This window comes from Gossypium hirsutum, chromosome A09, assembly GCF_007990345.1.
Source record: "Gossypium hirsutum isolate 1008001.06 chromosome A09, Gossypium_hirsutum_v2.1, whole genome shotgun sequence".
Classification (NCBI taxonomy): domain Eukaryota; kingdom Viridiplantae; phylum Streptophyta; class Magnoliopsida; order Malvales; family Malvaceae; genus Gossypium; species Gossypium hirsutum.
Window position 1 is genome coordinate 84580298 of NC_053432.1, and position 11781 is coordinate 84592078.

Here is an 11781-nt window from a genome sequence, read left to right on the forward strand (position 1 = left end):
TGATTTAGATTACTATGTATGCCTAGAGTACACATAGCTTATGAAATGAAAATTTTTTTATATGTGAAGAAAGGTTGAATTGATAATATAGTATTGAGCTGATGGCATTGAATAAATGTACTTTGGGTATCTATATGTACGAATAAAAAAAAAAAGGGGCACTATGTGTGCGAATGGGGCAGCATTATATGTGGGTGTGAAAAAGCTAGTATTGTGTGTGAATGAATATATGAACTATGTGTGCGAAATTATTAACCGAGCACTATGTGTGCGAGATCGGGTGTAAGGCACTATGTGTGCGAAATTATTAACTGAGCACTATGTGTGCGAGATCGGGTGTAAGGCACTGCGTGTGTGCGAAATTATTTAAGGAATATGATCGTAGCATGGTGTGAAATAGAATACTAGTTTCTATCATAGGTAATTAAGAAGATGAAATGTGTATGAAATATATATATGTATATTTGTCTAAAGATTATGATATAAGTCTTGGAAGAAGAAATAAGAGTATGGGGTTATATGGTAATCATGAATGAACAAGGTAGACAAATTAGATTTAAACGAAGTTCGATTGTTAATTATTTATTAAATTGCTTATGTTTTACTGAGTATTATCTCATTTGAAATTGTTGTTCATTTTTATTTAGATTTTGGATCCGTTGTGCGCTCGGAACTACTACTGAAGTCATTACACTTATCGTCATCTTTTTGGTATCTTTAAAGAAGCTTTAAGTTTTAAATGTGGCATGTATAGGATAGACAAAACTAATAAAATGAGTTTTGTATTTTTGAGTAATGTAATTATCTTTTTGATGAGCCATACGAAAATGGCACACAATCTAGTTTTGTGATCTTATAATGTTAAACATTTTGATAACTAGCATGCGTAATATGAATGAATAATATCTACTTTTTATATAAGCATTGTGTTTTAAATTATTGTGTATTTAGATTTGGTTTCATATGACTTATTGACGAGATAGAAAGGAAATTTAGGTATAATTATAATAGTCATGAAATGTTTATGTATTGATGCTTGAAAATGGTTTAAATAGATGCGGTTATATGCGTATACTTTGATATGAGAAAATATGTATATTTTTGGCCTTGTTTAATGCATGTTTAGGTGTATATAAATATATATATCTCTATTATGCCATGTGGTTGTTTTAGCTTAGAGTAATATGCATAACATGTAAATTTTTCTAATCATGAAATGGTATGTTTTATCACATGCATAAGTTTTTGTTAATTGCTAATACATGTTTGATTATGTCTAAGTTTTAAAAGATAAATTTTGTTATGAGATTGAGTTACGAAGTATGAAATGTAAGGAATATTATTTTGAGTTGTGTTATGTTAGGAAATGCCTCGTAACTCCATTCCGGCGACAGATACGGGTTAAGGGTGTTACACCATTGCTTACATCGTTTCTTTTATAAGAAACTAGACTCAATAAGCTTTAATTTCATATTTTATTCATCCTCTAATTCGATTTATACAATTTTTGGTGATTTTTCAAAGTTACACTACTGCTGCTGTCCAAAACAGTTTTAGTGAAAAATGTTGATTTCCATTTTGCCCCAAATTTCACAGTTTATACAATTCAGTCCTTGCTCAATTAACCCCTCAATTGAGCTAATTTTTCTCAATTAATACTTTAGTATATCATTTTAAACTTCTTCATAACCCCTAAAAATCAGAACTTTAGCATTAGACATTAATTACAAACTTTTTCTTAATTAGGTCCTAAAATGAATTTCCATCAATTTTACTTGATAAAATCATCATATACCAAAAGTAAAGCTTCAATTCTATGATTATTCATCATATTATTTCAGCACTCATCCATAAAAACTTTAAAAATTAGCCATGGAATCAAAAACTAATGAAATAGTAAGTTGGACCCAATTGTAAAATTCCAAAAATATAGAAATTGCAAGGAGAAAGCAAGAATTAAACTTACATGAAGCTAGAGCATGAAAACCAGCTTGAACCCCCTTCCATGGCTGTTTTTAAGCTGATGAATATGAAGAGAAATAAAGAGAATTCTAGATATTCCAATTTAGTCCCATTTTTATTTAGCTAATTTTGGCAATTTTCCAATTTTTTCCTTATTTCACCCATTTCCTAATTTTTCTCAGCTATTGCCGCCCAAAATATCTCCTTTGGGCTTATTTTCACTTTAGGTCCTTCCTCATTTGACAATTGAGCTATTTAATCCTTTTAGCAACTTTTACACATTTTCCAATTTAATCCTTTTTATTTAATTGACCACCCAAACGTCAAAATTTTCTAACGAAATTTTAATACTACCTTATTGACATTCCGTAAATATTTATAAAAATATTTATGGCTCGGTTTATAACATCGAGATCTCGATACCTCTTTTTCTCAATTTCTTGACCAAATAAGTCTTTATAAAACACAATTTACTATTCCAAAAATCTTTTAAAAACTACATTTGACTCGTAAATATTAAATAATATAATCTACGAGTTCATTTGTCGAATTTGATGGTCTCGAACCACTATTTTCGACATCGTTGAAATTCAGGCTATTACAATACAAACACCAAAGCCATATAATGTAAAGATATACTAAAAAAATGATTTTATCATCACCAAAAGATGAAGTTTCATATATATATAAAAAGGGAATATTTAATAAATCATAAAGCAAAAAGTATTTTAAAATAAAGAGTCTATTAAAATAATAAGTGTAATGATACATATACATATAAATTTAAAAGAGAGTACATGCAAATTTATATAAAATGATAATGTACACAGGGCTAAATTAACTTTGTTATAAATTATAATGGATTGAAGAATATGCTTACATATGCATGAAGAAAACTATATACGTAAAATATATGGGTTTGGTAATGTATAGATTAAATATGGTATCGACAAATACATATACATATAAGGATAATAGCTTAAAAGATATTATATAGGATTATATATATATAAAAAAATACAAGAATAAATTTAAGAGAAATTATGTGTATAAAATGACATAAGGTTAATAATGTGCCTAAAACAAAAATGAATTATAAAGTGAAAAATAATAAAAAAATAAAATAAAAGGGACTTAATTAAAATTAAACTAAAACACAAAAGGGTGACTTGAAAATAAATCATTAATGATAAAAGGGTCAAAAGGTAAAGTGAGCAATTGCGCAGGGGCTCAAACTGGAAATATTCTAGGCTCCCAAAATGCAGCACACCAGCGCGGACTAAAATGTAAAAACGCGCAAATTAATGGGCCAATTTAAAAGAAACGAAGCGGAACAGATAGGGCGCGATTGAATGCGCATGTGAAAGAGGAGGACCAACCCTGCAAATAACCTATTTGCAGCGAGAAGGCACGGGTCCGAGTCCTGGAGTGGGTTGACGCGTGGACCCTTTCCCTTTGGAACGGCGCTGTTTCGCTGCATGCTTAAAACCTCAAGCAAATGAATGGCATTTTGCCATTTCTCCAAGCTGCAAACCGAATACCCAATTGTTAGGGTTTCGGCGCAGCAACCTTCATTACCCAGGGCTATTCAATCGTCAGTTCACCATCAAAATTGGTGAGTGACGCAGAAGCCTCTTTGTTTCCATCAGAATCGACGCTTAAAAACCCTTTCCCTTCGCATCTCTAACCCCGACTTCGACGGAGAAGACGAAGAATTCATTAATGCATCCGCGAAGGTAAGTTTCTCGCTTCTCTTTCTTCCCTTTTTTAAAAGTTCTAAAGAAGGCAAGATATACGCGAAAAAGAAAAGAATAAAAATATTGAAGACGAAGAAGATTCAAAAATCACCTTCTTTGTTTTGTATTGTTTTTGTATTCTCTTTCTCCTATCCGTTTTTTTTTGTAACCCTTACAGATATTAAGAACTATGGCTTTATAGCCGAAAAGAAAAAAGAAAAAGGAAAATAAATTCCAAATACAATTTTCGTTCCCTTCTATTTGCTGTTCTGCCATTTTTGTTTGTATTTGCCGTTGTGTTCGTCCTTCTTGCAGGTACAGGGTGCGTTGGCATCGTACGGAGACTGTGCTGGCGTACGAGGGCTGTTGACGTGGAGGCACGAACGTTGCACGGCGCCTGGAGGCTGCTGGGGTTGTTGCGGTGCAAGCCAACGCTGCTAGGGTTTCTGCCTTGGCTCTTGTTTTAGACATTGGGCCTATTGGGCCTGTATTTGGGTCCTGGGTTTTAAAAATAGGTCTAGGTTATGTAATTGGGTTTGGGCTATGTAATTGGACTTTAAACATTTAATGGACTGTTATAATTTTATTTATTTTATGTTTATGGTTTTTTTGGTTTATTTTTTAGTTTATTTTGTGTTTGCATGGGCCGGGCAAATTAGCTTGCTTACAGACCTAAAATACGGGCTTAATTTTGAACCAACCTTGATCAAATTAGAAAAAATATTGGGCTTGGCCCAGCCCACCAACATATAATTTTCATTTTTAAAAAATATAATTTATGTGATATATTTTTCCAACTTTACTCGCTGGGATCCTTGTTGAATAGGGTTCATCAATTTTGTATCGAAAAATAAAACGATATTTTGGATTTAAATATTTTTATAATAAAAATATTATTATTTATAGAACAAAACAATTAGATATTAGAGGTTGATATTTGAGTTTAAAGCTTAATTACTAAGCTGAGTGGGTCATGGGTTTCAAACTTTTTGTTTAAAGCACACTAATTTTTTAAATTAGTTTTTTTTTCTAGTGCATATTTTGGAAATCATATTTATTTCTAAATATTCTCAATTTTCAAATAGATATTCAAGTGCTTTGATGGTTAATCTTACTCTTGAATAGATCTATACATTATATATATTTGCAATTTGATTAAATTTTGAAATTATAGAATGTGTCTTGTATTATTGGACAAAAAAAAGTCGTTGACGTTCCGATAACGCAACATATGATGTCACGACATGGTGACATATTCTCACATAAACCTAATTTCTTCTTTAGTTAAACTCTGCCCAATCAAACTCTAATTAATTTGGGATATTTTAATCATATCTGACCCCTGAATTTGGCTTATAAAAAGGTCTTTAGTAACTCTAGAATAGTGAATGAAAAATACAACATACAATTAAAAAATAATTTTAACAGAGCTTTAAGAGAATTTTGTATTGTAGTCAAAGGGTTTTATATTTGGGGTTCAAGATTTGTTTTTTATTATCTCCATCTTATACTTTTCAGACTACTTTCTCATAGTGAAGTTTCTTTTGTCCATAGTTTTTTATTTTCTTAATTTAGGGTGTTTCACGTAAATATTTGTGTATTCAATTTTCTCTATTTTCTTATTTGTTATTTATACAAGTCGACCCTCAACAGAAATTCTCATCCTAACCTCTTGAATTTATGTCACAAATTGAAATTATATACTATTTTAACACTTTTAAAGGAACCCGTGAATACTTAAAGGAGATAATTTCAAATTATATTCGAATTACAAAATTTCAGCATCAACAAATTCTTATCCTCAAACTACAACCTCCTTGAAAAATATAAAATAAAAACATTATTCATTTGGCTTATTTCTTTAAATGGGCATGGTGAGTAAAAGTATTCATGCATTAATTATGCCAAAGTGCAGTTTTAAAAAATTTTCAAAACTCATTTTACTATTAAAAATATATTTTAATTATTTAAATTGAATTTTAGCCAAAGCCGCTTAAGATACGAAAATCCTTATTCAAGTCCAGGTGAACCCGACTGTTGGGCAGATCTAATGGTGAGGCATGCTTGTGTTCATCCATGGTGCAGTAAAAAGTACTGGCAAAATATTCATCTTGTCTAAAGAGTGATGGAATTTATTCCATTTTATCTTAAAATAGAAAAAGATACCTACCTTTTTTTTCCTGTTTTAAAAGTTTTTAGGGTTTGGTTTTTTCGACTCGATTTATCAAAATAACTGGTTTACCGTTTAAAATATAATATATTAATATAATTAAATTTAAATAAAATTATTTTTGATATTATCAAATATTACATCAAAAGATAAATTAAAAAAAATCCAAACCCAACCCTAATCCGGATTTATCAAACCGGATGCATAACTCAACTCTTGAGGGATCTATTTTCAAAAATTTATTTTTAATTTGAAAAGAAAAAGAGAGAATAATTAGTGCATTGGTGCTCAATTCATATGATGATCATTTGATCGAAGTTGGTGCAGGCAAAAACAAATAAATAAATAAAATGGTCCCAAAAGGTCAAAACAGTAAAAAAAAAGGTCTCATAGTGATTTTTTTTAAAAAAAGTAAAAAATAAAAAAAATGTACTGACATACTTATGTATGGATAACTTGGCATCAAAGCTACTTCCTCGATATGCTATGGTTTTCTCAAGTTTTTTCGTAAATTAATAAAATTATTGGTTTTTTTTTATAAATTTTATATTTTTATCTTATGTTTATGAATGGATCAGACTTGTGTATAATATTAACACTATATATATAATTATTTAAGTTTAATATAATTCAAAATATGTGTATTAAATTTTATTTTATATTCATCCACAAAATTTTGAATTTAACCATTAACATTTTAAAAAAATTTAAATTGTTGCTTTTTGACATAAATATCGATTGAAAAATTAAAATTTTAAACATGGTAATTTACGTACACTTCATGCTAATATTTTTTATTTGTTTGAATATGTTTATTATTTTTAATTATTTGTTACCGTGTCATATAAGATAAATAATGTTATGTCAACATGAAATATACATCACTATCACTCAAATTGTCACGCTAACATAATGAAAAAAAATTAATATTTTAGTAAAATGTTTCTATTAAATAATAATGATTTGATTTTTAAAAAAATTAATAATCCAATTTAGTTAAAAGAATAAGAGTGAAATTGACAAAAAAATAATATAAATATGAGTAACTAAATTTATTATTATATTATATATATAAATCTTACAGTAAAATATCTTATTATATACATTTGGGAAGTTAATATTTTTACATAAATGGTGTTAATTTAAACAAAAATAAAGATATTTGAAATAGTAAAATTATAATTAATTAATTATTATCAATGAATATGGCTAATTGAAAAATGGTTCAGAAAAGCAAATAGATTTGGAAAAGTTAAATACTTTTTACATAAATAATATATTTAAAATAATGTTTTGGAAGTTTAGTATATATAAAATAATAGATATTGGATTTATGATTTTTTTTTTTAAAAATTTGAAGTCGTACAAAAATAGAGAACTTTTTTGTCAGAAACTGACATTCTATTCTAATATTTAAAATTCAAAAAAGGATATTTTTAAAAAAGTAATTAAAAAACATTAAATAATACCGTAGTTGGATCGACCATCATGACATCACTACCCTTTTTTTTTTTCCATCACACATCTATATCCAACGGCTCAAACTTCAAAACACGCAAAAAGGAAAACACGGATATCAACCACATCCAATCGAAGTCCCCTTTATTTTTTTATCTACTTTTCTTTTTTTAAATGTTATTTATATATATATTTAAAAAAATTTAAAACATGTGTTGAGAATTTCCATCACAAGTGTGGAAAGCACATCTCCTAAAGTGGGACCCACACTTTTTTTTCCCCTTCCGACCATGATAATTATTAATTGGTTAATTAATTTCATAATTACTTTTGTAGCTACAAAATATCAAAATTTTCACATTACTTTTGTTTACAATATCAATTGTAATTCAGGTGTTAATAAGGTGACAATCGGATGGGAAAAAATTTCATTTAATTCCTCTCATAATATAAATCATTAAAATTATTTTTTTAAAATTTTTTAATAAACAAAAATTTTGTAATACTAGTTCCTCCAAAAAAACTAATAACATTATTTGAAATTTTAACATATTTTTTAATCGTCACCTCTTTAAAATTTTATAATTTTATTTCCATCTCTTAAATAAAATTTCTAAATTTTGTCTCAAATTATTCTGCGATTAAATCTTGCCGTGGGTCTAGATATATTTATGATTTATTTTTTATATACCTTTTAAAAAAATTATAAATCTAAATAATTATGGTAAAATGAGTTTTTAAAAAAAGATAACCATTTGGGAAATTAATTTTTACCTATCACTCTACGTAAGCCACCGCTTTTTTTCTTTTTTTTTCTTTAATTTCCATCAAATTAAACCTTTTTTTTTTCTCCTTCTCTTAAGTCTTTACCTTCTTACACAAATTAAGTTTTTTTTTTCTTCGATTTGTTGATCCACCACTTTGGTTTCGATTTTTGTCTTTAATGGTCATTTGAAATCATATATAGAGAGAGAAGCTAAAGCAAAAGGATTTGAAGTGGGGAAGAAGAAAGGAGTTGGTAAAGATTGGTTTTTAACCGAGAAAATACACAAAAAGGATGGTTTTTTTTTCCTTCTGTTTTGGGAAGTAATTCTTGAACAATTATCTTTAATTTTGGGTTTTTAATTCTGGGTTTTATTTGAATTTTCTTGGGTATTTCTTTTTCTTTTCTTTTTTTTGGATTATGGGTGGGTGTTTTCCTTGTTTTGGATCATCTAACAAGGAAGCTAATAACAATAACAATAATGGTGGAACCACAGTTAAAGAACTGAGCAAGAAGGATTCAACTAAAGATAGCTCAGTTCCACAGTCTCAACATGTTAATAGAGGTAAAAAAATGTTTTTTTCCTTCATTTTCTTAGCTAAACTGATGCTTTTAATTTTTTTTTTGGTGATTAAATTGCTAGTTTGATCTGATAACATTATGTTTGTTTTAGGGTTTCTTTAGGGTTCTTTGATGAATTCGTTAGTTTGAATTTTAGTATTTTAGACCCGTAATTGTTTAGATTAAATGCTAGTAAATGCATTTTGAGTGAGAATTTAGAATATTCAATTGAATACAGTAAAAAAAATAACGGTTAAAAGAATTGCTTGTGATTTTGCAATTTTTTTGATGTCGAAAAGTAATAAATTTTAGGATTATAGACAAGCATTTTGAGACTTTTATTATTGTGGTTGAACAGATAAATCGAAATCTCGAAATGGTTCTGATTCTAAGAGGGAGCTACCTGTAGTGCCTAAAGATGGACCAATGGCGAATATTGCAGCACAAACATTCACTTTCCGAGAGCTTGCCGCCGCTACAAAGAACTTTAGACCGGAATGTCTATTAGGAGAAGGTGGTTTTGGACGTGTTTATAAAGGCCGGTTGGAGAGTACAGGACAGGTTCGTAATGGTTGCTTTAAATAGATGTTAATGACCATAACATAAGATTTGTAATACTTATTTTTAATTACGGGTTTGACAGGTTGTTGCTGTCAAACAGCTCGATAGAAACGGCCTACAGGGAAATAGAGAATTTCTAGTCGAAGTTCTTATGCTTAGCCTCTTGCACCACCCAAACCTCGTCAACTTGATTGGTTATTGTGCTGACGGAGACCAACGCCTCCTTGTTTACGAGTTTATGCCTTTGGGTTCATTGGAGGATCACTTACACGGTAATGGTGGTATTCATAATACTTGCAGTCCTCTAGCTTTTGGTTTTTTATTGCACTGTCAATTTGGAAACTGAAAGACACTAGGATTTATTGATGAAGCTTCATATTGACTTTGGTTGAACCATATTTTCCTTATAGACTTGTAATCGTAGCAAGAATGGTTTTTGTTTCAATGCAAAACTGACCTATTGCTGATTGACCTTGGCTTCATTTATGCTGCTAGACAAATATGTAACCAGAAATTCCGTTGCTTTGGTGCTCATTTTCTTCCTCCAAGCTTTTATGTCTGTTTTCTTTTACATCCCACATGAGAAAAACTTTTAAATTGTGTTCCTGATATTCTATTGTATTTAAGGTTGCGCACTCAAGATATGTTGTTTCGTCTTCAGTGGCATTTTACACTCATTTCATTAATGTGATATAAGGTTTGTATTAGAAAATCTTGTTTTTGGTATACCTCGATGGTTACTGTGTTTCAATTTTGTTTCAGATCTTCCACCGGACAAGGAACCTTTGGACTGGAATACAAGAATGAAGATTGCAGCCGGTGCAGCCAAGGGATTGGAATACTTGCACGATAAAGCTAATCCTCCTGTTATATATAGGGACTTGAAATCATCCAACATCCTTCTTCATGAAGGATTTCACCCTAAATTATCGGATTTCGGGCTTGCAAAACTGGGACCCGTCGGTGACAAAACCCATGTGTCTACACGAGTGATGGGTACTTATGGTTATTGTGCGCCGGAATACGCGATGACCGGCCAACTTACCCTAAAGTCTGATGTGTATAGTTTCGGTGTGGTCTTTCTTGAGCTTATCACGGGGCGCAAGGCCATTGATAATACACGTGCTCATGGAGAGCATAATCTCGTTGCATGGGTAAGTATCTTTCTCTTCTACCTGCCATGATTCCAAATTCCAACATCTTATGCTTATTTATGCAGAATGAGTGTCGTATTTTATTTCATTTGTAGGCACGGCCACTTTTCAAAGACCGTAGGAAGTTCCCAAAAATGGCTGACCCGTTACTCCAAGGTCATTATCCAATGCGAGGCTTGTACCAAGCTCTTGCAGTTGCTGCAATGTGTTTACAAGAACAAGCTGCTACAAGACCTCTAATAGGCGATGTTGTGACAGCCCTTACATACTTGGCATCACAAACCTACGACCCAAATGCTCCTGGCAATCAAAGTAACAGAGTTGGTCCATCGATTCCAAGACCCAAGGAAGATGGATTGGACAGCCCGAAAGAGCACAGCCATAGAAACTCACCTGATTACAGGAAGAGGAATCACGCTAGGGAATCAAGCACTGGAGAAGAGTTAGGTAGGAACGAAACCAGTGGTGGATCAGGAAGGAAATGGGGTTTAGATGATTCAGAACGGCACGAGTCTCACAGAGACAACCCTCTGAATACTTCAAGACCAAGGGAACATAATCGTGACCTTGACAGGGAACGCGCCGTTGCAGAGGCTAAAGTATGGGGTGAGAATTTGAGGGAGAAAAAACGAGCAAACGCAATGGGAAGCTTTGATGGTACAAACGACTAGTGTTGCTGAAATCCTTTCCATTTTGCTCTTTCGATGAAAAAACTACATATTGCATCATTTCAAGGATCGTCAAACGTGGAATCCTTACTTCAAGTCTCCATTTCTACCTGTCATCCAAACTTCAACTGTTGTTTGCTTTTGTCCTATAATCATTCTTGTAGTTAAGGGAAGAAACACCACAAAGACAGGACCAAGAGCGGTTGATCAGTTTCGGGGATTAACAGGTAATGTTGGTACTTGTATGCAACATGTTAATCTATGTTTCTAGGGCCTTTTTATGTTTTAGATTCATGTTGCAGGAGATATTGAGATTCATGTGGGTTTTGTATGGGATGTCTCTCAATTGGCGTTTGCATCTTTTGTAATGGTACAGTTCTTTCTTATGTATGGATGTGTGAGCTCTGTTTTCAGCTTATACAAAGAGTTTTCATCATTATGTTAACAGCGGCAAACAAGTTGATCATCATAAATTCATAATCATCCTTTGTACCGTAAACTGTCGTTTTCTGATTATCATGGTTATCAATGGCGAACTAGTTGGATCGCTGTCGTTGACTATAAACGATAGCAAGAAAAACTTAAAACCCAACTCAAACCGGACAATTTATAACATCCAAATTTTATATTTTTATAATGTAAAAATAAATACTTCATATTTAAAATAATAAAAATAATTTAAAAATTCTTGAAATTTTATTGTTTTTAAAAATACATATGAAAATGAAATAATATTCAAAAGTTATAA

The 11781-nt window shown here is 30.8% G+C and overlaps 1 protein-coding gene and 1 long non-coding RNA gene across 2 annotated transcripts; both read left to right on the top strand.

Annotated features, from left to right (window-relative positions):
- The first annotated feature begins 3098 nt into the window (after positions 1 to 3098).
- Positions 3099 to 4288, top strand: LOC107935102 (uncharacterized). Its single transcript, XR_001694140.2, has 2 exons — positions 3099 to 3698; positions 4014 to 4288. It is a non-coding gene; the product is annotated as an uncharacterized lncRNA (long non-coding RNA).
- A 3802-nt stretch (positions 4289 to 8090) lies between these two features.
- Positions 8091 to 11451, top strand: LOC107935147 (serine/threonine-protein kinase PBL27). Its single transcript, XM_016867704.2, has 5 exons — positions 8091 to 8654; positions 9009 to 9211; positions 9294 to 9483; positions 9974 to 10365; positions 10461 to 11451. Exons 1-5 carry the CDS (start codon positions 8510 to 8512, stop codon positions 11034 to 11036), a joined length of 1506 nt encoding a protein of 501 aa, XP_016723193.2. The 5' UTR covers positions 8091 to 8509; the 3' UTR covers positions 11037 to 11451.
- Positions 11452 to 11781: the final 330 nt, after the last annotated feature.

Coding starts and splice junctions, on each gene's coding strand:
- LOC107935147 (XM_016867704.2), top strand. CDS start 8,510: ATGGGTGGGTGTTTTCCTTGTTTTGGATCATCTAACAAGGAAGCTAAT. Junction 8,655..9,008: donor GTCTCAACATGTTAATAGAG/GTAAAAAAATGT, acceptor GTGGTTGAACAG/ATAAATCGAAATCTCGAAAT. Junction 10,366..10,460: donor AGCATAATCTCGTTGCATGG/GTAAGTATCTTT, acceptor TTTCATTTGTAG/GCACGGCCACTTTTCAAAGA.